This window comes from Marmota monax, unplaced genomic scaffold (assembly GCF_021218885.2).
Source record: "Marmota monax isolate L192 unplaced genomic scaffold, Marmota_monax_Labrador192_F-V1.1 WCK01_AAM20220418_F8-fsc00211, whole genome shotgun sequence".
NCBI lineage: Eukaryota > Metazoa > Chordata > Mammalia > Rodentia > Sciuridae > Marmota > Marmota monax.
Window position 1 is genome coordinate 2,609,557 of NW_026694080.1, and position 27,804 is coordinate 2,637,360.

The 27,804-nt window shown below is 40.7% G+C and overlaps 2 protein-coding genes across 3 annotated transcripts in view; one reads left to right on the forward strand and one right to left on the reverse strand.

Moving 5' to 3' along the window:
• Positions 1-27,804, reverse strand: part of LOC124106749 (HLA class II histocompatibility antigen, DP beta 1 chain) — a 65,477-nt gene that overhangs the window by 14,266 nt on the left and 23,407 nt on the right. The window lies entirely within an intron of this gene.
• On the forward strand, positions 563-11,933 carry LOC124106751 (HLA class II histocompatibility antigen, DP alpha 1 chain). 2 transcript variants are annotated; one of them, XM_046464518.2, is made up of 5 exons: positions 563-767; positions 3,894-4,139; positions 4,467-4,748; positions 4,922-5,072; positions 11,595-11,933. In XM_046464518.2, the coding sequence occupies exons 1-5, from the start codon at positions 686-688 to the stop codon at positions 11,596-11,598; spliced, it is 765 nt and encodes a 254-aa protein (XP_046320474.1). In that variant the 5' UTR covers positions 563-685; the 3' UTR covers positions 11,599-11,933. The 2 variants fall into 2 exon arrangements, with proteins under 2 accessions (XP_046320474.1, XP_046320475.1); XM_046464519.2 differs by lacking the exon at positions 11,595-11,933 and having other exon boundaries at positions 4,922-5,076.

Sequence of the window (27,804 nt, forward strand, 5' to 3'; positions counted from 1 at the left end):
AGTTGAATATTTTCCCTTTCAGACCAAAGAAAATAATTCCCACTATAGCCTTTGTATTCAACATTATATTAGATGAGAGAAACAAAGGTATAAGAATTAGAAAAATGAAATAAACATTCATTACTCATATATAATATTGGCTTCATAGAAAACACAAAAATCTATGGAGAAATTATTAGTTTTATTGTATATTACTTAATAAAAAATCAATATACAAAAATCACTGAATTTATATAAATAGCAACAAATTAAATAAACATTTTTTAAACATCAAAAAAAATAATTTGGATCTCTGGGAGAAAGCAGGAAGACTAATTCCATCATATAACAGAACTTAATATAAAATATTTGTTACAGAATAATGTACAACTTATCTTTTCAAGCCTAATTCTGAAAATCAACTCTGAATGGGCTCTCCCTTGGCCCTGCTGGCTCCTGGAAGTCCTCCACCTCCTCCTGAGCCCCTTGCAGTCTCTCTTTACCTGGCAACAGGGAGAGTCAGCTTTACCAGGTCTCTGATTGGTTAACCCAGCCGTGCTCATCCCTCTTCACCCCTTCTCACAATTTCAGTCTATAGAAGCCCACAGTTTCAGAGCTCTTGTCTGTCCCCTTCTGCCTCAGTCCCTCATCATTCTTCCTGTGCTGTCGTCAGTTGTGGACCCCACAAGGTGTGTCTGAAGAGAGGATGTTCCAGACCCAAAGCATGCTCCTGAGAGCCCTCTCCCTGGCTTTGCTGCTGAGTCTCCCAGGAGCTGGGGCCATCAAGGGTGAGTGCTCAGGAAGTGTGAGAGGGTTGATCAGAGCTGGGGGCAGTCAACCTGTTAAATGCCTCAGGAATTAGAGATTTTAGGGTCTTAGCTATTTTCCTCTGCGTCCTTCTCTCTTTATTCCCTTGTGTGATGTTCACTCTTGTTCCCTCTTGCTGTGAGGATCACAATGGCAACAGCAGCCACCACTTCCTACACCTATTTAGCTTCTTTCCCTCCTCACACTTCAAAGAAATCAATAAAGATAAGTTATTCTTCATTGAACTTTTTGAGATGAAGAAACTGAAGCTCAAAGAGATTAACATGTTTTCTTTTTGAGATGAACAAAGTGAAGCTCAAAAAGATTAATACATTTTCCAAGTTATGCAAAAAGTCTAAGCCAACGTTTAAAGGCAGACCATACTCTACAGTCCCCAGACTTCTGCACACAGAGACTTTCTAACTGAACCCTGCTGGGACCCTGCACCTCTGTTGCTCCTGGATTGCCAGCTTCTGCTTTGTGTGGCTGCTATTGAGAGGCTCAGAGATATGGGCTCTGAATGTCGGAGTCTGGGAGAGTATTTTTGTCTCCCAGGATCTCCCAGGATCTCTGTGGGTGGTTCATGACTTCTTCTCTCAAGACAGCAGTGTTTCTTGATTTTGTTCCCTTTCCTTCTCCCTCTCCCTCTCCCTTGTGATTTGGGTCCCGAGTGACCCAGGGGACTATTGCTGCTTTGAGAGGTTTAGACTTTGGATAACCACAAGGTCTCAACTGGCAGTTATACATTATGATGAATGCTCTCGCTCCTGCTGTTGGTATCAGGGTGCATCAAGCTTGTGCATGATATTGTCATCCAAGATGTAGTGATGTGAAGGATTAGAATTTATAACACAAAGAAGCACCTTGGACCACACAGTTTAATGTAGGGTGAAGGGGTCCAGAGTTGTGTAGAAGTGAAGAGGGGGTAAGACTACAGGGAAACAGAAGCACCTGCAGCCCTATTTATGGCCCCTTAGGTTATTATCAATGTTGTGCTATAATAAACATCATAATGAACATATCTTTATAAAGGTTTGAAGACTTAAAAATATTTCAATGGACATTAGTCAGCCTCCCCCTCCCCCTCTTTCTCTTTTCTTTTTTTGTACTGGGGATTGAACTCAGGGGCACTTAGCCTGGGTTAACTGAGCCATATCCCCAGCCTTTATATTTTTTATTTTGAGATAGAGTCTTGCTAAATTGCTTAGGGCCTTGATAAATTGCTGAGGCTGGCCTCGAACTTTAGATCCTCCTGACTCAGACTCCCGAGCTGCTGGGATTAAAGGTGTGCACCACCAGCCTGGCTGCTGTCTGATCTCTGATGGTGATCTCTACCTAGCTTAAGCACCAACTACATGGCAAGGTATGTACTAGAAGCGGGAGATACAATAGCATGCAATAATTTTTTGGGGACTTCCTGGATAATTATGTTAAGACTCCCAAGCTTTGTGTGTAAGTTCTGTCATGAGCTAACCTCAGCCCGCTTCTTCTCATCTCCTGCTACTGTTTCACATCTGCAGTCAGCTCCAGTGGCACCAACGCATCTGTAGTTCTCCAAATGCATCCTGTGTCTGAGCAGGTCTGTACCTTAGAACACTCTTCCCTGTGTGCGAGGAGTAACTTTTCCACGGTTTTCTGTCTGTCTAAATTTAAGTCATCTGCCCTGTGCCTTATTTGGTGGCATCTTATGCACACTAGTATTTCTGCAGTGTCCTTGCTATGTCTTTTCTCTTGTCTGCCTCCTTCAGTGGATTGTAAGTGTCTTGAGGACAGAAACTGTATCTTTATTTTTATGTGAATATTAATTGTCTAACAGTGTTTGTCATATAGTTGACTTTTTAAACCTTTCTTGTTTGAATGAAAATTCAAGAAAATCATTTGATCTTAAAACACTAGAATATGTAAAATGTTAATTTAAAAAGGAACAAACTAATGCTCAATAATTCTTGGAGGGTGCTGACTCTGTCTGAGGAGGAACAAAAAAATCCTTGTGAAAGAACATTGTCACTGTCACTGTGAGTGTCCAAGCACAGACAGGGCCTCCTGGGGCTGCAAACTCCCAGGGAAACCCACGGGTTAGGAGGTTAGAAGAGCTCAGCCCTGACACCCCTTTTCTCTCTTTCTCCTTTGTCATTCTAAGCCCAGAATCTCTCTCATATTCATTGCTTTGTTTGATGATGATAGTTTCTTTTATTCTCATGTCTTTGCTATTTATTACAAAGTAAATAAAACTAACAAATAAAAAAATTGAATCCTACAGATATTTCAAACACAGCAACACTTGAGTCACATTTAACTAAAAACTAAAATTAAAACAGAAAGTTTGAAACCTATGTCAAAATATCTGTACTCTACTTTGGATTTAATATGTCTAATATGAAAAATATGAACAAATCTATACAAACTGCAGTTTCATGTTCATGAACTAAAACAGAAATTTAAAGACTATAAGGAGCAGTACTATTTGAAGAATGTTTCCTTCTCACTCTCAATTTTCAAAATTTTTTCTTCCTTTTATTTAATAAGAAAAATAATACTCTTGCTCTGCTATTTCCAAGACTCTAAAAATAGTTTTACATCTGTGGTCCTAGAAGAGTTGAGAGCTTATGTGGAAAGAGAAAATCTCTCTATTAGTTGCATATAGCTGTGTGACCTTAAGCAAGTTGCTTAACCTCTCTGTATTTCCTTATTCATAAAAGAGTACTTTATGTATATGATTCATACTTGCAACAATTACATAAGTAAAATATAAAAAGTATTTAGAATGATGCCTGGAACATAGTAAGTGCTCAAAAAAATTTTCTTGTTTTTGTTCTTATTCAAAATTCTGCAGGGCCAGGATGCCCAGATGTTCAATCACTAGGAAGCAGCTAAATTTTCTTACTAATACTTTTCTCATTTTGTTCCCCATTTCCTTTTATAATTGCTCTTGTCAACCTTGTGTTCTGTCTTTTTTCTGTGTTACTCCTTCTTCCTCCATAGATGCTTCCTTTGACCTCTTTCCCTCTGGGTTTATGTATTAATAAAACTTTATTCATTCTCATATCTCCACCCTGTACATACTCATCCTTACATTTTGACTCATTTTCTCTATTTTCTTTACACAGCGGACCATGTGTCAATTTATGCCATCTTTGCACAGACCCATGCACCATCAGGAGAGTATATGTTTGAGTTGGATGAGGATGAGCAATTCTATGTGGATCAGGACAAGAAGGAGACCATCTGGCGTCTGCCAGAGTTTGGCCGAGCCTTTCGCTTTGATTTTCAGGGCGGGCTGACTAACATTGCTATAGCAAAGTCAAACCTGGATATGATGACAGAGCTCACCAATCACACCCAGGCCACCAGCGGTACTGCCTGTCTTTGCTTCTTCACCCACTGGGAAGGGGAGGGAGTCCCTTCTGCCCCACAGAATGAGAGACCCAGATGCCCACAGCTGAGGGACCCTCTTCCCCGTGGCTGTCGGCTCATTCCAGTAGAGTCGAGGGCTGTCTCGCCCCTTCCCACTGCACAGGAAGGTCCACTGAGTGAGGTTGGCCAGTGGGATGAGACTCCTGGCTCTGATTCAGGAGCCCAGAGATGTCACAAAGTCTGAGCCTGAGGTAGATGTCACCCCCAGGGTGGCCTTCGTAGTTCATCCCAGAACAGGGCACTCACCAGGTTCTGTCTCCTCCCAGAGCCTCCCGAGGTGACCGTGTTTCCCAAGGAGCCTGTGGAGCTGGGCCAGCCCAACACCCTCATCTGCCACGTGGACAGATTCTTCCCTCCAGTGCTCAATGTCACGTGGCTGCACAACGGGCAGCCTGTCACCGAGGGTGTTTCTGAGTCTGTCTTCCTGCCACGCACAGATTACAGGTTCCACAGGTTCCACTACCTGACCTTTGTGCCCTCAGCTGAGGACGTCTATGACTGCAAGGTGGAGCACTGGGGCCTGGAGGAGCCGCGCCTCAAGCACTGGGGTACGGAGCCTCTTTCCCCTCCACACCCTCCACGCACCCCCTCCCCCAGGACCTGGTGCACAACTCCCTACCCCTCTTATCCTCCCATGCCACCAAATGGTCTATAACCTTCAACACGCCCCAGACCAGCCCCACCTTCATGCACATTCTGACTCCAAATCATCTCTCCCCAGAGGCCCAGGAACCAGTGCAGGTGACGGAGGCGACAGAGACTGTGGTTTGTGCCCTGGGCCTGGTGGTGGGCCTGGTGGGCATCATCACCGGCACCGTGCTCATCACGAGGGCTCTGCGTTCCAGTCGTGATCCCCGGGCCAGGGGACCCCTGTGAGTGACTGTGGTGGTGGGGGAGGACTCTTAGGATACAGTGAGAAGAAAAGGGGAGGGAGCCTACTATCTGTTGTATGTAAGGAAGGAGGGACAGGTGAAGTGATCAGGTGTACATTGATCTCTCAAAAACATCCAGCTGTATGACATTGATAGTTTATTGAGTACTTAATATGCTCAGGCACTTACATTTTTAAACTCATCTCATCCTCACAAATACTCTTATGAGGTAGGTATTATTGTCATCACTTAATCCCTGAGAAGTACTCAAATGTTCTCATATACACAGGGAATTAAGCAACTGACCAGGGTCGCACAGCTAGGAAGTTGTGAAGCTAGCATTCAAATCCTGGAAGCCTGGATTCAAAGTTGTCGGCTTAATAACTGCCTAATATTTCCTTTTTAATGAGGAAATAAACAAAGTCCCAGTTTGGTCTAGTAGTGGAGCACGATCCATATTTCTACACGTAATTACAACATGGTGTGATCAGTGCCTAATGACCTCTCTCTCTACTTGGACTCACAGAATGGCAAAGTTAATATAAAAATTCCCCTCCCGGGATTCATAGTTTTTAATTTATCACGACTCTTACCATTTTTTTAAACTTATCTATTTTTGTAATTCTCTTTTCATTGAATAGTGATATTTCCATGATGATGGCCACACATAATGCCTTATCACTATTGTTTATTCCGGACCCCAGGTGCATAGGGTTAAGCCACTCTGCTTCTCAGTTCACCCCCATGCCATCGTGGGTACCTCTAAGCTCGCTCTCTCTTGATTTGTATCTTCAGTCCTCACTCTCATATCTGACCTTTTATCCCCACCCATAGATTGAACATTGTAATGGATTCAATGAGTTTTCTTTTATTTATATATATATTCTGTATAACAGAGTAGTAATCAGGGTATACTCATTTTTTAAATTAACCAAGTGACATTATATTGCACATCTAACTTTGTACATCTAGTCCATTGCTTCCACCTGTTCAATAGCGTTCTATTCTGTACGTTCCCTGTCCGTATTTCTTCTGGGATACCTTGATTACCTCTGGTTTGTACAATGGCAAGCAATTCTGGTATTATTTTCTTTCTTTCCCCTGCTCCCTCCTTCCCTCTCCCCTTGTCCCCTCTTTCATTCTGGGATTGAACCCAGGGGAACTTTATCACTGAGCCACATCCTCAGACTTTTTTATTTCTTTTATTTTGAGACAGGGACTTGGTAAGTTGCTGAGGCTGGCCTCAAAATTTCGATCCTCCTGCCTCAGCTCCATTGGTGCTGGGATTTTAGACATGCACCACTGCACCCAGCGTTACTTGTATTTTATGAACCTGCATCTCTGCAGTATATCTACCCTAGAAAGGGTTTGCAAGGTTATTGGGGATGGAACTCCTTTACCTGAATAAGTAATTTCTACTCACTCATCAGAATGGCTGTACTAATCTGTATTTCCTTTAGTAGTACCAGAAATTTTCTGCAGCTCCTAAATCCATAACAACATTGCACATTATCCAGTTTTCTAATTTTGGCCCATTTATGTGCATGAAAGAATATGTGTATCTAATTACTTCTATTTGGGACTCTTAAATGCTTGTTATCCCCTATTCTATAAAATGCTGGTTCACATCCTTTGTCCACTTTGGTCCTGTTGGCTTTTTGTTATTGAGTTGCAGGAGATCTTTCTATAGTCTTGCTAGTAGTTCGTATCAGTTTTAAAAAAATTGCAAAATTTCCTCCCCTAATCTGAATTCTGCTAACTTCCTCCTTGACTTCTTTCATTGAACAGAAATCCTTAATATGGTATAATAAAATCCATCAGTACTTTTTTCAGTGTTTTTTTCCATTTTTTAATTTTTTAAAATTAGTTATACATGAAAGTACAATAATCTTGACATATCATATATTTGAATCAGATGGGGTATAATTTCTCATTTTTCTGATTGTACAGGTTGCAGAATCACATTGGTCATGCAGTCACCTATATACATACAGCAGTAATCATGTCTATTTTATTCTGCTGCCTTCCATTTCCCCCTTCTCCTCCCCTCCCCTCCCATCACTTCTCTCTACCTAATTCTAATGTGACACATTTCTTCTCCCCCCCCCCTCACATCTTCATACCTGTATTCTGTATAACAAAGGGGGTATCCTTCCTTCTTCCATGCAATTCCCATCCTCCCTCCCTTTCCCTCCCACCTCTCTTCCCTATCTAAAGGTGATTTTCTTCTCATGCTCTTCCTCCCTACCCCATTTTGAGTCACCTCCCTTATATCAGAGAAGACATTCAGCATTTGTTTTTTTGGGGGGGATTGGCTAACTTCCCTTAGCATCATCTGCTCTAATGCCATCCATTTCCCTGCAAATGCCAGGATCTTGTTATTTTCTAGTGCTGAGTAATATTCCATTGTGTATAAATACCACATTTTAAAAAATCCATTCATCCATTGAAGGGCATCTAGGTTGGCTCCACAGTTTAGCTGTTGTGAATTGTGCTGCTATAAAAATTGATGTGGCTGTGTCCCTGTAATATGCTGTTTTTAGGTCTTTTGAATATAGTCCGAGAAGAGGAATAGCTAGGTCAAATGGTGGTTCCATTCCCAGTTTTCCAAGGAATCTCCATACTGCTTTCCAAATTGGCTGCATCAATTTGCAGTCCCACCAGCAATGTATGAGTGTACCTATTTCCCTGCATCCTCACCAGCCCTTGTTGTTGTTTGACTTCATAATGGCTGCCATTCTTACTGGAGTGAGATGGTATCTTAGAGTAGTTTTAATTTGCATTTCTCTGATTGCTAGCGATAGTGAGCATTTTTTTTTGTGTATTTGTTGATTGATTGTATATCCTCTTCTGAGAAGTGTCTGTTCAGGTCCTTGGTCCATTTGTTGATTGGGTTATTTGTTTTTTTGTTGTTTAACTTTTTGAATTCTTTGTTGTTTAACTTTTGAGTTCTTTGTTGTTTAACTTTTTGAGTTCTTTTTTTTAAAAAAAAAAAGAAGAAGAAGTGTTGCTGGGGCTGGGGAATAGCTCATTTGGTAGAGTGCTTTGCTTTGCATGCAGAAGCCCTAGGTTCAATCCCCAGCACCAAAAAAGAAAAAAAAAAGGAAGTGTTCCCCATACTGAGGTTTTAGGTAGTCTTAAAATAGCTTCTATATTTTAAATTTCACATTTAGTTTTTAAATTAATTTAGGATCCCCTTTGTTTTTGATGAGGACTTTTATTTTTCTCTGTATGGTAAGCACGTTTCCCAACAACTTTTCTCCATAATAAGTTTGTGTTGTCCACTTTATCATATTGCAAGTTCCCATTGGGTTTGTGTCTGAGCTCTATTTTATTCCGTTGTTTTATTTGCCTTTTCTGTGACAGAGTCCTAATGTTTTAATTACTATGACACTGTAATGTGTGTTAACATCTGGTAGGACAAACTCCCTCCCTTTTCATTTTCTTTGTAAAAACGCGCTTGTTTTTTTTTTTATTGCACATCAGATTTTTCTCTGAGGTGAGGTCTTCCTAGGTTACCCAGGGTGGTCTCAAACTCATGGGCTCAAGCAATTTTCCTCCTTCTGCCTCCCAGAGAACTGGAACTACAGGCATGGGCCACTATGCACAGTTGGTACCAGGGATTGAGCCCAGGGGTTTTTAACCACTGAACCACATCACCAGCCCTTTTTCATATTTTATTTAGAGACAGCGTCTTGCTGAGTTGCTTAGGTCTTCACTAAATTGTTGAGGCTGGCTTTGAACTTATGATTCTCTTGCCTCAGCCTCCCAAGCCATTAGAATTATAGGCATGTGCCACCACGCCTGGCTTGCATATAGGTTTAAAATTAAGTTTATCAAATGTCTCCAAAATTTTCTCAGGAATTTTTACTGCATTAGCATTGAAGTTATAGATTAATCTGGGGAAAATTTGGCATCTTTAAAACATTAAATTATTTCATTTCAAAAGCATATAATACATCATAATTTATTCAAATATTTTCTTATAGATTTCAGTAGAATTTTTAAATGTGTTTAATATGGTCCTTGTTTCTTCTTATTTAAATGAAACACTTAGTCTTTTTTTTCTCTTTCAGTTATTTATTTATTTACAGTTTGTGTTCAATGCAAATCAATTCCATAACATGTTAAGTTACTAAGAATCAAATCAAAAATACACAAACACAATATACAATCCAAATAGATGTACAGCATTCAGGTATGAAGCACAGGGGCATGTCATTCACACACCCACAGTAGCTTTAGATCCATTTGGTCTGGTTGTTCCCGTGTAGGTTTCTAAAGATGAGAAAACATGATTTGGATTATCAAGACTACTGTGGCCATATTAGATACTGGAACATGTTAAGCATTAGTTAGTGATCACATGAACAAAAGATTTCAGGGAGTGTCTGTTTTTTAAAAGGTTTCTGTGTATCAAGGCAGTTGTAAAAGTTTTAGAGGATCAAGACCACTTTTAGGCTTAGGATTAGGTTCTAACTACCTAAAAATATTGACTGATAACAGAAAGTGTTCCAAATGTGGCTATTCTGATTCATACTTTTTAAAAAAAGTATTTACAGGAAAAGTATAAAAGTTTTTGTGGATTTAATATGCAAGCTAGCTTCCAGTCTTCACTTCCCAAATACTTGATTTATAAATTTAGCTTCTTCACATAGTTGCCTTTCTAATTTCAAGATTTGCCATTTTACCTTCAAAACTGATGGTTTTAAATTGATAAAAGTATTCAACAAATGCAGAAATAAAAAGCATTTTTAAATTAGTTGAGATCAATGCAATTCTGCTTTTTGGAATCAATTTAGCTAAAGGAATCTGGCACTCTTATTGAATGAAAAACAGGAGATGGGAGATGCCTACCATTTGACTTTGAAAGGATAAGCAAGATTTACTCATGATGCCTGGATTTGAGGTGGATTCCGATCTATCATTGCCCTGGCATATGTCAGTTACCACAGGAGAGTTCAAACATAATGTCAAATCTAGAAACCACAGAGGAAAGAGTTCAGTTCCCAAGGGAACTGAAATAGCTAATAATATGAAACTTTATCTAGACTATATCAGCATTAAATTGGTACTGCTGAAATAATACAGTGAAGATTTACAGTAATACCTGGAAGTTCCTTCTAATGTACATATAAAGAGAATCATGGAAGCTTTTTATATTATCTGTTTCATGGCCTTACAGATTTCATGAACCAAATGAAAACTGAAATCTCCATTCCACATTCCATCCTTTATCTTTAGATAAAATCTATCTTGTTTTTTCTTATGCCTCATTCAAGGAAATCATGTCTCAATTTTGGATGTTAACTCTTTTTATCTTGTACATGAAACTCCAGCATATTTAATATTGGCATTCATCACCTGTGAAACCCTTCACATGTCCTTCAAACCAATCAATTTGGAATTCTCAACCTTTTCTGTGCCAATGAAATCAGGAGTGGAATTGGTAGGTTTGATGCAGACCTGCTTCTTCCTTGACACACTGGACTTCCAGTAGCCATTCGGATTGGATTTAGAAGATGGGGAAGCAGAGACGTTTTTTGGCCTGAGTCTCTAGCTGTAGAGATGTAGAAGAGAGAGCGAGATCACAAGGAGACTGGCTGTTGACTGCAGGGCACTGCCACCTACCTGCCTTGGGTGTAGCATTAGTTGAATTAGAGGCAGCAGAGGTACACTGTGAAGAGTTACTTGAGAGTATCACAACAGCTGTTTGGTTTGAATAAATCTGCATGGATAGGAGCAGTGCCAGACGCATCAGTCCCACTCCCAGCCTGGCCACCATCGCTCTGCTCATGTCCACCCACTCTGTGCATGGAGTGTCTCACTGGATGCTAGATACTAGGAGATAGGATGGCTCTGGGGGGACTCAGGCAAGGAGGGGGAAACATGAACTCTTATTGTAATTAAATTAAATAAAATTTTAATCAAATATCTTTAAAGATCAAAATTAATGCAAAAATACATAACTCACAAAATATCAAAAGAGAAGTTTTCAAAGCACAGGGGAAAAACCATAGAGGCAGAAGAATGAGGAGAAAGTTATCACATAAGCTAAGGAAGTAAAGAATTTCAGGAAGAAGGAAATATGGAGTAGTTTTAGGTGTTCCACGGGGGTCATATAAGAAAATATACAGTGGTTCGTTTTGAAACTGTTCAAAGAGAAGTTTCCCATAGTATGAGCAATGATCCTTCCTTCATTGCCATCATTCCAGAGTTGAGCTTCTCTGGCCTCAGTTATGTGGTCCTTCTCCTTGGGATATTTTGGTGACTTGAAGCATATGGGATGCCACCAAACTCAGCTGGGGCTTAGGGATTAAATTCAGTTACCCAGGAGTACTCCTTGTCTCCTAACTGCTGCTCACCTGCAGGACCAGGGCATGTGCAGGGATGACCACTTTCTCCCTGAACAGGGCAGAGAAATGGGGCAGAGGGATCAGGTATAAAGGGAATGGGGAAGTTGGGTCTGAGCTTAGAGTCCTGAACCCAAGGATGTCAGGAACTGTGTGTGTCTTGCTGCAGGTGACGAAATTCCTGGAAAGAAGAGGACTTCGAGAGATCTGAATTCCAGCTGCCCTATGGATGCTAGTCTCAGCTTTCCTTCTCAATTCCTGTGCTCACTACACCACGGATCGACTTTCTTGCTGACCCTCAAATTCTTGTTTGTGACCCTAAAGCACTTAGCCCTTAGTGAAGTTCCCAGTAAGTAGAAGGTGATGAATACATGTTGAGATTTTTGTAGCACTGACATGGAGATGATCTCTTCAGTGGGCTCCATGTCCTTTGGTCTCCTTTGAAAAACCCTTCACTGTCTACTTCCTGTGACTATCTCAAGATCAGTAAACACTTCATTGTTTCAGAGCTGGGATACTTTGAGTTCTTCTTGCTAGAAACCTTGGACCAGCCTACATATGTCTAATATTTTATGAAAATGTGGTTTTGAGTTGGGTTTACGGATATAGTAGTTATTGAAGGTCTAACTCACCTGGGTGGAAGGGTCTGAGAATAATGATTTAGCCCTGAGGGGTTATTCCCTAACTACAGGATAGAGTGGGATGGAGAAAGTGTATTGGGAAAATTTTACTTGGATGAAAATTTGTTTGGATATAGTTTGAAAATTGCAAGCTCCAAGGAAAGATTGGTCAGTCTGGATCAGGATTTCAGGGAGATCTGGGTTGCACTCACACACAACCCCTGAGCTTCTTTCCCATGGCTAGATTCTAACTATAGTGATTTTCCATAGAGAAAGATTTTCATATGATAAACTAAGAGACGAGAAATAAAATAAAAACACGCCCTCATTCATTCCAATTTCTACCTGCTATAGTCACTCCATGAAGGAGAGCTTAGATTATAATCAGCAGAGTCTACAATCAAGGATTTGAGAAGACCAGTGCTGATCATGAAGAAAAAAAAAACCCCTTATTTGAACAAGGATTTTGTTTCTTTAGGGAATATTTTCTAGATGATAATGTGGAAAAAGAATAGTAAAAATGTCGATAAACATAAAATTTTTCAATTTCTCATTTTAAATTTTTGAAAAAGAATTACTAATACATGTGGGGGTTTATAACATACCTAGAAATAAAATGTATGACAACAACAGCACACAGAATAAGAGGAGGAAATGGAAGGGCAGTGTTGTGCTCTGTAGAGCAGCACACCAGTGTTTGAAAGAAGAATGTTTTAAGTTAAAGATGAATATTTTAAATACCACAGCAAATACTAAAAAAGGAGATATAACTAACGAACCAATGGAGAAAATAAAATGGAATAGAAATTAATCCCAAAACAAATAAGCAAAAGAGGGAAAACAGAGAGAAATTGTAAGATGGTACCATTGAATATAACCATAGTCTTAATTGAACTAAATTGTGCAAAATCTAAATGCTCTAATAAAGGACAAAGATGGTCAGAATGCACACACAAAAATTATAGGCCAACTGTATAATGATTATGTGATATTTATTTAAATAAGAATATAAAGATAGGTTTAAAAAAAGGAGTGGGAAAATAATACTAACCATGAGAATGTTTGTGGCTATACTAATGTCAGAAATATAGAATATCAGAATAAGGAATATCACCATGGATAAAGAAGGACAGTTCATGATGATAAAAGGATACATTCACCAAGAATGTATAATAATCCTAAATGTACATATATATAAATAAAAACCTCAAGGCTCATGACACATAAATGATAAATATGAAAGCATAAATAGAAAAATTCTGTTATATTTTAATATTCCATCATTATTCTCCCAATAAATAAACAAAAAGATCACTAAGAATATGGAAGGTTTGAGCACTATCAACCAACAAATGTGATCTAATTGACTCTACAGATTATACCATTCAATAATAGCAGAATACACATTATTTTCAAGTGCACATAAAACATTCCACATGGTACGTCATATACTGGATCATAAAAAAAATTCATAAGCCTATGATCCCAGCAACTCAAGAGACTGAGGTAGGAGCATCTCAAGTTTGAGGACAGATTGGACAACTTATTGGGACCCTTAGCAACCTAGCAAGACCCTATCTCAATATAAAAAATTAAATGGGCTGGACATATAGCTCAGTGGTAAAAACCCCTGGGTTCAATCCCTAGTACAAAAAATAGTCAATAAAATTAGAAATGTTGAAAACATAGAATACATTCTCTGACCACAACAGAATTAAATTAGAAACCAAAAACAGACAAATATCTGGAAAAAAAATCCCAAATGTTTGGAAATTAATCATCTAATTAATCATTAGAAATAGCCCCTGTGTTAAAGAATAGTTAGGAGGAAAATTAGAAATACTTAAAACTGAATGAACCTGAAAACACACTATGTCAAAATCTGTGTGAATGTAAGTAGAGGATGATTTATAGCTTTACATATTAGAGAAGAGGAAACTCTAAAAGTCAATGATCTAAGTTCCATTCTTAAAAAGTTAGAAGAGCAAAGCAAACCCATGTGTTATATTTTTTTATCTGTTGTTATAACAAACATCTGAGGCTGGGCACGTTATAAAGAGATATATTTAGCTCATAGTTTGGAGGCTGACAGCTCAAGGTTGTCAGCCTTTTCTGTTCTTCCTCTGGTGAAGGCCCCCTTGACTATATCAAAAAATGGTGGAGAAATGGAAAGGGAGCTGGCTGTGTGGAGAAGGGACCACCTGGTGAGACACAGGAAGCCAGAGGCAATGGAGGGGCCAGTCTGGCTTTTTTAAATAAAAACTCACCCTCATAAGAACTCACTCAATGAGACATCCAGAGAGCAATGGCCTCACTGGACTCACCATTTCCTACTAGGCCCCACCTATACTGGGGACTAATCCTCAAGCCCACCAACCGCAGGACACAAACCACATCCAAATCAAAGCAACCTAAGTTTAATAGTAAGAGCAAACCTAAATGAAATAAAAAGTGGACCAGCAATAGAGAAAATTAACAAAACCAAGCATTGGTTTTTAAAAGGCTCCATATATTGATAAGCTTATGACTAGATAGTTCAAGAAAAAAAGAAAAGATTCAAGTCACTAAAATCAAGAATGAAAATGGGTACAGCATAATAGATCTTAACAGTTGTTAAAAATCACAAGGGGCTATTATGAAAATGTCAATCAATAAAGTACCAATAAATTTGATAATTTACATTGTTAAATTAAATTTGGCCTAAAGCTGCCAGTATATCTTGAGCAAACTGAAATCTAAATTAGTATGTAAACAAACTGCAACTTAATACTATATTCTTGTTCAATTATAGCAGCTGAGGTTCATCGAATCACAGACTGACAATTGACAGACCATCCATCTAAGGCAAATGCCTCATCACACCACACCAAATAAGGCAGACACGAATCTGTAACCAAACAAGCTGCTTGGCATGCACTTCCCGTTTTTTTTCTACAAATACTACCTGAATGGAGCTTTTTGAACCTCTTCTAGATTGAGGGCTTCACTATTTGTAAATTGTTCTTTGCTTTAATAAACTTAAAAGTTTTAATTTTAACAACATGAAATAGAAACATTAGTTGAAAGATTTAAATTACCAAAAGCTGACAGAAAAAGAAACCCAAATCATTTAGAGACTAATGTTTTATCGGGAATAAATAATACCAATTCTACTCAAACTCCTTCAATAAATGAAGATAAGAAACACATCCCTGTAATTTATAAATCCAGTATATTAAAACCAAACAATGATGTTAAAAGGAAACTGTAGGCTCACGTCCCTCACAAACATACATGAATATTCTTAACAAAATACTAGAAAATTGAATGCAACATGACTCTGAGAGTTGATGCCAGGAGTGGAAATTTGTTCAATATTGAAAATCAGTGTGTTGCTCTATCCTAAACTGAATAAAGAAAAAAATGTTAATAGATGCAGAAAAGGACATTTTCTCATTCATGATAAAAAGAAACTCTTAGAAAACTGGAATAAAAGGGGATTTCATCAACTTAATAAAAAGTATCTATGAAAAGCAACAACTAACATAAGATGTTTTCAACTTGTTTGGGTGTATTTCACTTCCACCATAAAACTATAAAATTTTCTATTCTAAAGTGTGATTCAGTGAAGAATCCCAGAATCCCATCCTATTTCATAATGATAGACCCAGTCTGATTCCCTCTTAAAATTGGGAGCCATCTTGCCACAAAGACATGAAAAGCTAATTTTGGCTTTACTGTAAATTACCACAAATTCTGAACTAGCTTGGAATGCCTGCCTGTGCCTTGAACTCACCCATGCCTGGCTCTCTGACCAGATAGCAGCCCTCTCTGAAACTTTAGTGATGCCTCACAAATCTTGGCCTTCCCTGGCCAGATAATGACCCTCTCTGAGGCTCTAATGACCTTCATAAATTCTGATGTCGGGGCCAGCAAAAAATGTAAACTAGCCTTTGTGTTATACTCCTCAGAGTTTTGTTATCTGTAACCCCCCTTTGTGTAACTTTCTGGGCTATAAATCTGGGATGCAGGAAAGCTGTGGTGATATCTTTTTCCCATGGTTTTTGTTGGGAGAGGCAGCCCGGCTGGTTGAAATAATAAGCTTGCTTTAATTTGATTTTAATTGGAATCAGTGGTCTTTTCTTTATGTCCTGGTCTAACAATACTTTGCTATTGAAAATTATGAAATGCTGGATATCCTGTGAACAGTTTCTAAGGTTTCTATGTAAATGAAATTATTAACTGTATAAAACTTTTATCAAAGAAAAAAATGACATTCATAGACTATGAGGCCAGCTAGGCATGTTAAACAAAAAAGCAAGGTTTTCAGAGAAAAAAAGATGTTTCTATTTATTTATTTATTTTACAGTAGAATGCATTTGAAACAACTTCTCATTGCTCTGCTGTACATGGTGCAGTCACTCCAGTAGTGTAATGACACATGTACATAGGGTAATAATGTCTGTCTGATTCTACCATTCTTCCCACCCCCACTGCCCCACTCCTCTCTCTCATTACCCTCTACACAATCCAGAGTTCCTTCATTCTTCCTTATCCCCTCCACTGCACTGTGGATCAGCATTCACTTATCAGAGAAAACATTCAGCTTTTGTTTTTTTGGGATTGGCTTATTTCACTTAGTATGTTATTCTCTAGTTCCACTCATTTACCTGAAAATGCCATAAGTTCATTTTTCTTTAAGGCTGAGTAATATTCCATTATGAATATGTACCACATTTTCTTTATCCGTTCATCTGTTGAAGGACATCTAGATTGGTTCCATAGTTTAGCTATTGTGAATTGAGCTGCTATAAACTAATGTGGCTGTGTCTCTGTAGTATGCTGATTTTAAGTTCTTTGGGTGTAAACTCAGAAGTGGGATAACTGGGTCAAAAGGTGGATCCATTCCAAGTTTTCTGAGGTATCTCCATACTGCTTTCCATAGTGGTTGCACCAATTCACAGTCCCACCAGCAATGTATGAGTGTGCCTTTTCCCCCACATCCTCGCCAACACTTATTGTTGCTTGAGTTCTTGGTAATTGCCATTCTGACTAGAGTAAGATGAAATCTTAGAATAGTTTTGATTTGCATTTCTCTAATTGCTAGAGATGATTAACATTTTTTTTCTTATATTTGTTGATTGATTATATTCAGAGAAAAAAATGTTTCTAACAAAATGATTAGAGGCAAGTATTGGAACATCTAGATGGATGAACTCAGTACACATCCTCAGGTGAAGCTGGAGTCTGGACTGTCGTGTTCCTTGCGACTAAAACACTCAGGGTCACTCCAGGGGAACTGGGCTGTGTGAAATAATCACACAAGAGACAGAGATACCTTTTTCTTTGGGGTCCTGGGACTACTTCTCTGACCTTAAGAGTCCACAGAAAGATTGAGAGAGCACATGCTGACCCCTTTTATTGAGAAGCCATTCAAATGAGGCAAGGGGTCAGGTTTCAGGGGGCTGAGTGTAGCTTCTGATGTCTGCTATCAGCAGGTTGACTGACATCTAGGAAGGCCACACCCAAGGGCAGAGCAAGAGAAGGGGACACACAAAGGGTGTTTCCATGGAACAGTCTATCCCAAACAGAGCAAAGGGGTAGGATTACAAAGGAACAAGTAAGTGTGTCTCAATCCATGGGGCGACACGCCTATGTCTGAAGATGCGTCCTCAACCTCTGGGACCGAGGCAATGTCCAGGTCACTTTTGATGGCTTCTTCTATTTCCTCAATTGATATTGGTCTGTTTAAGTTGTGTATATCCTCTTGATTCAATCTGGGCAGATCATATGACTTAAGAAATTTATCGATGCCTTCACTATCTTCTATTTTATTGGTGTGTAAGGTTTTGAAATGATTTCTAATTATCATCTGTATTTCTGTAGTGTCTCTTGTGATATTGCCTTTTTCATCCTGTATGCTAGTAATTTGAGTTCTCTCTCTTCTTCTCTTTGTTAGCATGGCTAAGGGTCTGTCGATGTTATTTATTTTTTCGAAGAACCAACTTTTAGTTTTGTCAATTTTTTTCAATTGTTTCTTTTATTTCAATTTCATTGATTTCAGCTCTGATTTTAATTACTTCTTGCCTTCTACTACATTTGCTGTTGTTTTGCTGTTCTTTTTCAAGGGCTTTGAGATGAAGTGTGAGATCATTTATTTATTGGTTTTTCCTTTTTTTGAGGAATGAGCTCCAAGCAATGAATTTTCCTCTTAGAACTGCTTTCATTGTGTCCCATAGATTCTAATATGTTGTGTCTGTGTTTTCATTTACCTCAATGAATTTTTTAATTTCCTCCTTGATGTCTACTGTAACCCATTGATCATTCAGTAACATATTGTTCATTCTCCAAGTGATGTAGGGTTTTTCCGTCTTTCTTTTATCGTTGATTTTCAGTTTCATTCCATTATGATCAGATAAGATGCATGGTATTATCACTACTCCTTTATAATTGCTAAGAGTTGTCCTATGGCATAATATATGGTCTATTTTTGAGAAGGATCCATGTGCTGCTGTGAAAAAAGTATATCCGCTTGCTAATGGTTGATATATCCTATATATGTCAGTTAAGTCTAGGTTATTAATTGTGTTATTGAGTTCTATAGTTTCTTTATTCAACTTTTGTTTGGAAGATCTGTCCAGTGGTGAGAGAGGTGTGTTGAAGTCACCCGTAATTATTGTGTCATGGTCAATTTGTCCCTTGAACTTGAGAAGAGTTTGTTTATGAACATAGCAGCACCATTGTGTGGGGCATATAAATTGATAATTGTTATGTGTTGTTGGTGAATGGTTCCCTTTAACAGAATATAGTGTCCTTCTTTATCCCTTTTGATTAATTTAGGCTTGAAGTTAATTTTATTTGATATGAGTATAGCCACCCCTGCTTGCTTCTGAGGTCCATGTGTGTGGTATGATTTTTCCCAGCCTTTCACCTTCAGCTTGTGTGTGTCTTTTCCTATCAGATGAGTCTCCTGAAGGCAATATATTTTTGGATCTGTTTTTTAAATCCAGGTTGCTAGCTTATGTCATTTAATTATTGAGTTTAAGCCATTAACATTTAGGGTTACTATTGATATATGGTTTGTACTTCCAGTCATGTTTGTTTATTTATTTAATTTTTAAAAAAATTGGTTTGTTTTTCCTCTTTGATTAGTTTTTTATCCCCTCCCTTTACTGAGGTACTTCCCACTGTTGGTTTTTGTTGATGTTTTTCATTTCCTCTTCGTGTAGTGTTTTGCCCAAAATGCTTTGCAGTGCTGGTTTTCTGGCTGCGAATTCTTTTAACTTTTGTTTATCATGGAAGATTTTTATTTCATTGTCAAACCTGAAGCTTAGTTTTGCTGGATACAATATTCTTGGTTGGCACCCATTATCTTTCAGCATTTGAAAAACGTTGTTCCAGGATCTTCTCGATTTCAGTGTCTGTGATGAAAAATCAGCCGTTAACCTAATTGGTTTACCCCTAAATGTAATCTGCCTCCTTTCTCTTGTAGCTTTTAATATTCTCTCCTTGTTCTGTATGTTGCATATCTTCATAATAATGTGTCTTGGCGTTGGTCTGTTGTGGTTTTGAACATTCGGCGTCCTGTAGGCTTCTAGGATTTGGACATCCGTTTCATTTTTCATGTCTGGAAAGTTTTCTAAAATTATTTCATTTAACAGATTGCTCATTCCTTTGGTTTGGACCTCTATACCTTCCTCTATCCCAATGACTCTTAAGTTTGTTTTTTTTATAATATCCCATATCTCTTGGATGTTTTGCTCATGATTTCTTACCAACCTTTCTGAGTTGTCTAGACTCTTTTCAAGATGATATATTTTGTCTTCATTGTCTTATGTTCTGACTTGGTCTACTCAACTGGTGATACTTTCATTTGATTTTTTAATTTGGTTTATATTTTCCTTCATTTCTAGGATTTTTGTTTGATTTTTTTTATAACATGTATCTCCCTGTAGAGTTGTTCATTTGCTTTTTGAATTTGTTTATGTAATTCATTGTCGATGTGATCTTTCATTGCTTGCATTTGCTGTCTAGTGATCTCTTTAAGATTCCATTCCATCTGAGTCAGGTATGCCTTGAGTTCTTTATCTGACCATTTTTCTGATGCATCTAGCATCTCCTGTAAATTTAAGCTGTCCTGCATTGTTTGTGTTCCTTTTTTTTCCTTTTTTCATGATGCTTGTGTTTCTTTCCAGTTCTGTTTGACTGCTGTGTTATTATTTTCTCCTATAAATTTGTTTTGGTTTTGTATAGCTCCAATATCTCTCCTTTGTGATGGGAGACAATGTCTTGAGATGTTCGGTTTAATTGTGATTTAAAGTAAATTCATTAGTTTCATTAAAGGCCTACAGATTTTGATGGCATATAGAGAATTAAGGTTTGAACTTAGGATTTTATGTTAAGGTCGGGAGATGTGATGGTATGGAGGTTAGTATATCTTAGCTTCTTTGGGGGATTGCTCAAATGCAGGCGGATATTAACAAGAGAATAGACAGGAGTATTTGGGGGTAACTAAGGGCTTAGGAGGATTATAGACCGTCTGGTAACATTCACCTATTTGCATTTAGTAAATTACATGTAATCGGAGTGGTGATGCTTGGGAGGAAAGATAGGGAAAAGGTAGGGAAGAAAACCAAGAAAGAGAAAGGGAGAGAAGAAAGAAAAAAAGAAAAGAAAAAGAAGAAATAAGAAAAAATAATAATAAAATAAAGTAAAATAAAAATTAAAATAAAAAAGTGCACTGTTCGGCTTCTATTCTCTTCGCTTCCAGTAGGTGGAGCTGTGCTTTCCAGACCAAGACTCTGCCCTGGGCATGTAGGAAACAATCCGTGTGAGGTGGCTCCCCTGCCCCACCTGGTGTCTCTCCAGTCCTGTTCACTTAGGGTTGTTCCTGGTCTCTAGCCTCCTCGTTTCTCCCGCCAGCCAGGCCTTCCCCAGTGTGGTACCTCTCCACAGTTCAAGCTACACTCTGGGCCTACAGATTCCTGGATGTGGAGGGCAGGAGTTGGGAACTGGCCCCTTATTCTTTCGATTGCCTCCGATAGCCACGCCCCGAGAGCTGGCGAGACAGGTTTCATTTTCACTGCTGGTGGGAGGTGGGGTTGGAGGTCAGATGCCTTTACTGTTCCCCACGCCTCTGATATTCACGCCCACTCTGATATTCATGACCACGGAGAGCTGGGGAGAGATTTTACCCGATTTCCCCGCTGTATGGGAGAGGGACTGAGTGTCACACACCTGTTCTGTCGCTGAATTTGGTGCGATGGGGTGGTCGGATCTGTCGAAAGCTGGCAACGGTGACATCAGCTCCCCAATATGGTGGCCGCTAGCCTCCTCTGTGGGGTGTCCAGTGTGGAGGGCAGATCTGGGCTGTTTCTCTCCCCTGTCCCAACACCAGAACTCAGCCTGGAGTACTGTGGGGGCATGGTTGGCAGGACCCCACAGAATCCATAGCACTGTTTCTCTGCGTTGCTGGCACATCGGTGTGCAGGATCCAGATGCAGGGTGGGCCACTGATCAGTCAGCCTGAATCTACGCGCACTGTTCACTAGCGATTGAGCCACGATCGCTGATCCTCAGGTGTTGGAACACTTCCTCTAGGTTTCAGTGCAGCCCAATTTTGCTGTATATTCCTATCAAGATAGCTTCCCAACGTTCTAAACTCGCTAATCATCAGCGCAGTGACATGGGACACAGGGGGTGACGCACTCCATTCGCCGCCATCTTCCCAATTCAAGTGTGGGATTTAAGCATAACATTTAATTGCTTTATATTTCCACTTCCCCTACTGAACAGTCAGATGGTTGACAGAAATAAGCTTACCATATTCATTGCAGAAGCCTCAGATTTTCCAGTTATGTATTTAGAGTGCACGTTTTAAAAGTGCAAGAGTTGGGTTATAGTATGGTAGGAGTATACTACAGTAGGAATTTACATGTTAACTGCTAGGAGAACACAGAAATGCATTGGTTATGAGTGTAAGGAAAAGCTTCTGAGAACAGGCAAAACTGAATTAATCCTTGAGCATGAGGAAAGAGTTGTAACCAGCATTCCACTGACTGTGCAAATGAACAGAGGAACTCTGCCTTCCAAATGCAGGATCCAAGGGTGAGCTAGACTTGGGAGGAAGATTTCTTAGTCAGAAATTCATTCAGTGGTGGATATTCTGGAGGAAATTGCTAAGTATTTAATTGAAGTTAATAGAAGATTAAAAAATGATGAGAAGGAGGAAATATAGAGTACTTAAACCTTGGGGTAAAAATGGGAGTTCATAACCCAATTGAGTCAAATGTATGAAAGATGCTATATCATGAGCTTTGTAATGTTTTGAACAACCAATAAAAAAAATTTAAAAAAAAATAGAGTACTTAAACCAGACAGCAGAGAGACTAGCTAACCATCATTAACTTGGGGGAGTTGTTCTTCAGTACAAGAATAAAATAATAAGAGCTTGGTGAGGTTGAGCTAGCCACGTGCATGCTCCTGCTGGTCAGTGGGGATGAGACCAGGAGGGAGTGCTGGACTGAGGGTTTGGAGGTGGCCAGTGTAGACGTGAAGGAAGCCAAGGCCTGTCTCAGTTTTCCAGAGCAGTGGAAGAGAACAGAGGCTGGTGACTTAGCCATAGGTGTGAACTTTAGGGCTTATGAAGGGGACAGATTTTAGTTCCTGCTGTGATACTTGGGCACATGGGCGGGTTTGAAGGCCTGTGGGAGGTCAAGTCCCCCTTCCACAGCTCTGTCCTTGGTCCCCCTCACTTCAGAGACTCCAGCCATCATGATTTTCTTATCTGATGGGACAGATGTAAGGGGATAGGGGCAGAAGGAGGGAGGGAAAATATCAAGGGAAAGGATGAGTAGAGGTTTGAAGAAGCTCCGTTCCTGTGAGGTTCTGATAGACATTTCTCTCTATCCAATCAGATGTGGGTGAAAGGCAGCATCACTTGTTCCAGGCAGACTAAGGCTCTGAGAAGGCCCATCAGTTAGGCTGTGTATAAAGAGGTTGTGTTCAGGGTGCTTGGGATCTGCGCTTGAGTGTGAGGACAAGAGGAACCAGAGAGTTTCACAGCGTCAAGTGCAAAGGTGGGGCATGGGGAAATCCAGGCACAGACCCAGCGTTTCTCTGTGCATACCTGGGAAGTCCCTGGCTGGCTCCAAGGGGTCGAGTATGGCTAGACTCTAGAATCTGTTGACAGATGATGAGAATCTACAAGGAAGCTCATCTTAAGGCTTTTTTTCAGTTTTTGTCAGTTAGGAGATGGTGGAGGGTTAAAGAAACCACAGGAAGAGGAAGCAATTCTAAGCCTAACCTCTTTATAACTCAATCTCCCTCTAAATTTCCAGGTGGAGAGAGGGGAATGTTATGCATCTCCATAGTCATTGTTTTTTTTGTTTTTTTAATGCTGGAGATTGAACCCAGCATGTTGGGAGTAGTTCTTTGAATCACAGTCTCTGATTGTCCTGAATCAGGAGCATGCCTGACCTGGGAACTTTCTGTACAAAGGTGCCGCTTAAGACTGCCCAGCTGCTATGGTGCTGCCCTGCTTGAAGGAGGTTCTGTACTAGGCATGGCACTATAAGTCTTGATCCTGAGTTTAGGCACCAACTTCAGGAGGTAGAGAATTATGAGCACCAAATGATAATTATAACTGGGCATGGTCCATCTGCCTGCTTGCTTTGAAGAAACTTTCTCACCAAAAGCCCTTTGGTGATGAAATCTATATAATAAACATGCTGAGCTGGCTCTGGGTCATTATACCTCCATCACAGGATAATGCCCCACCTGGCCTCAGCTTTCTTTCTATGTGTGTCTGTTTGTCTTTTCAAATCCCCCATCACCCCTCGCCAGTTCTGATCCTTTGTCAGACATGACAGACCAGAGAAGACTTTCATGGATCCCAGTTTGCACTAACACTTTCCCCAGAAACAGGAAAACAAATAACAGATATTTTTGAATAGAAGTATTCAAACAGCTATGAAGCCACTAAATTTTACACCTAAAAAATCTTGTTCAAAAGGATACATAATGCTGCCAAATATCATTTTGGAATCAGAATCTATTTAGTCAATAACTCTCCTTTGATGTGTCTGTCAGGTATCCTTATTTTTTAAAAATAGAGAGAGAGAGAGAGAGAAATTTTTTTAATATTTATTTTTTAGTTCTCGGCGGACACAACATCTTTGTTTGTATGTGGTGCTGAGGATCGAACCCGGGCCGCACGCATACCAGGCGAGAGCGCTGCCGCTTGAGCCACATCCCCAGCACCAGGTATCCTTATTTTTAAAAAGGAAGAAAAGAAGTAGCTTGGCACATTATTCCTGGAAACTGTGTGTCCCCTGTCCTTCTCTCCCAAGCAACAAAAACAAGTTTATTGCATAATCTACAAGACAAACACTTTTAGTTCCTCTCTGTTGGGTTAGCAGGGAGCTTGGCCCCTTTCCAGCCTGGTATAACTTCACAGGCACCTTGAGGCTCCTTAGGGTCAGGGCTTCTTCCCTCCTCTGCTGCCCCAGTCCACCCCTTCAGCGACTTCTCTCTCCCAACCACATGCTCACCTCTGTGCTTCAGGTGGGACCTTTGTCCAGCTCATATCTGTTTCTGCACACGGTGTCCACAGTGCTCTGTATCAAATACAGGAATCCTTCTGGATGTTCCAGTCCTGGGATGTGATCCATGCCAGCCCAGTTACAGCCTAAAACGACTTAGTGCTGTCAAACTGGATGAACTCCTATCTGTTGTAAATATACTGCTCCAAGAAGTGAGGCGTCCCTTTGAGCGCCTAGTAATTGATCCCCCATTGTGGACAGTGAGGGGCTTTGGGCCTGAGTAGAGCCACCTGCCAGATGCCAGGTGGGCTGGATACTCCACATCAGCTGCATCCATTCTTTTCTCATCCTTTCCTCTTATTTTCTCCCTGGTCTTCGTCCTCCTCCCAATAGTGTCCAATTATGCATTCAAAGTACCAATCAGCCTCTGTCCAGGGAGGGCTGTCCCACCTGCCACTGTTTTTGTGGGCCAAAATAAAACGCTGCTCACTCTGCTTTCTGGGTTGTGTCTCTCTTTATCTGTTCACCTCATGACTAGTCTCTTTGTGGCTCTCAATGAATGAGCAAATCAACAGAATATTGTTAATGACTGTTGATGGATTTTGCTAACCTGCTCTTAAACATTCCCTTTCCAAGGTTTCAATATAAAATATGGATTATTCTTATGCTCAGACTGACTGGAGGCTAGTGGGGGACCACCAGGGTCAGTTGCAGGAGTCTTTAAATTGCAAGTTTCTCAGGTGGCCTGGTGGCCCACTCCTGTAATCCCTGTGACTCAGGAGACTGAGGCAGGAAGGTGGCATATTTAAGGCCAGCCTCAGCAACATAGTAAGCCTCTATTCAAAATGAAAAAGATAAAGGGCCAGGGATATAGCCCAGTGGTTATGTAACCCTGGGTTCAACACCCAGTACATAAATAAATAAATAAAATTACAGATTTCTTCACACAACTTAAAATGTATTCTAAGAGAAAACTGCAGATGGAGTTTCTCACACAACCTCCCAGACCCCCGTGAAGGTGCCGTGCCCGGTCTGCAGGAGGAAGTCTCCTTAGACCTGACTTCAGCTTGTGGCAGCTTTTGCACAAGGTGAGCATGGAGCCTGAAGCCCTGGTGAAGCTCCTCTTCCTGCTGCTCAGGAGCCTCCCTGGGTGAGAGTCCAGAGTCAAGGGGGCTCAAGGATCCTGCAGCAGAGGGGGAGGCTGCCAGGAGCCATCCATGACCCATATGTAAACTGAGCCATATTGAAGTCATTAGTCAAGGAAGCCTGGTTTCAGGAACTCCCAGTCGGAATCCACTGGTGTGAAAACGCCCTAACCATGTGGTGCTCTGTCCTAGCTCTTGGCTCAAATTCAAGCACAGCCTTCCAGAAATGGGCTTGGCTTGCCAAAATGCCAGTCAACCTGTTTACTGCAAGACCCCTGCCACACTGAGAAGCAAGCACCAAACAAGACTCCTGCCACAGAAACCTTATCCTTGCCTGTGATGTACTCCCCCTTAAATAAAGAATTTTTCAGGTTTTCAATTCCAGCTCTCATCAGGACTGGAAGACCCATCAGATGCTCCACTTTTTACATCTAATCTCTGGTTCTGTCTTTATTTCTTACTAATTATTTCAGACTTTTTATTTTCCCAGACAGCTTACACCTCCTGAGCAGGAACCTACCCTGTCTGGGTTCGGCCACCCTGTTAGGAGGCCATGGTGGGCTCTGGCCATTGCCCCTGTCCCAGCAAAGATGGCCAGAGTTGATCTGGGAGATCTGGTCAGTATCCTTATCCTTCTTTGATGCCTCAACTAGAAGCTCACAGCCGGTAGCCAAGGAGCTGGAGGGAGTGGAACTGGCCTTGGGAGCCTCCCCCTCAGCCCCAGGGAACATCCTTCTCAGCTCCCACTTGCTATTTTGCCCTGTGCCCTGATTTTTCAACAGGTTGTCTGTCAAAGCACTACAAATCTGTTGCTTTCATGTCTGTTGGATGTTTCTTATTTCTGTTCTGTCCTTTGTGGTGCTAGGGATGGAATCTAGTTTGCATGCAAGGCAAGCCTTCTATCACTGAGCTACCCCCAGCCTGGATGTTTCCTTTAGCTGCAGTTTGCTCTGTGATTCAGCAGTCACCAAAGTTTTCTTGAGAATTTAAGCTTCAGCCAGGCCCCTTGAAGCCAGCCCTCCTTTGCTCCTTTCCATTTTTGCTTTGTGGCAAGTTGAGGAAACCCCTGAGGAGTTGGAGGTGCAATAATGTGGCGTGTGCCAACCCATCTGATCCAAGTTGTCTGGCTCCATTTTTTGAGCAACAGTGAGCTCCTGGGCATCAACACTGTGCAGAGTTCTGCCCCTGCTTCTCCCGCCCCACCAGTCTTCCTCACACACACTCAGTGCACTCTTCTTACTAATCTGAACCCGTCCCCTCTCCACCTCCCTTCCATCCTCTCTACTTCGTCCCATCACTCTGCCCACTGATCACTCCACAGAGTCCTGAACCCTGATTCCCAGTGTGTTCCCGTCAACTTCCACCACTGCCCCTTGCTCCCCATGAGTCTCCCATGCTCATCCTGCACCTCCTCTCCTCTCAGGCCCTCGGACTGGGCCCCATCCCACCAGCTGCTTCCCCAGCCCCCTCCTGTCTTCTGAGGCTCAGCTGGAGGTAGCACAGAGGGAAGAAAGTGGGGTTGGCTGTATGGAGGGAGACAGGGAGTGTGGGGACCTTAAAATGTATGTCACCATTCTATTTCATGAGGTCTCAGGATGAACTGAAACTAGAAATTAAGAGGTGTTGTGAGGACTTGATAGTAACAATATTAAAAGGGCCACAAGGGGGCCCCGTGAGGAAGCCATTTCCTGTTTCTCACTTCCTCTTTGGCCCTATCCTTCTCTGCTCTGAACAGGTTCTGGAAAAGAGGGACTATCTGTGAAAGGTTTTGTTGGCCTGTAATTACAGCTTGTCCTCATTGCCCCCTTCTGCTCCTCTGGCCATCAGTTCATGGGATGAGGTCCCTGCTGGTTCTGTAGATGTGGCCTCTACCTGGAGGGCTGATTTTGTGATCTTGGGATCCTGAACGTCCTCACACTAACCATAATTTCTTGTTTCAAATCTTTGTTGTTGAAGCACAATCATCTTGATGACCTCTCTGAGAACCTTGTCCCTCTAATATTATTGCAGACTAGAGGGTACCGTTGACCCAACAGATATCCATAGTGAATTCTCCCTGGTGGGAACAGAGGGCCTTGGATGGTGTTGGATCC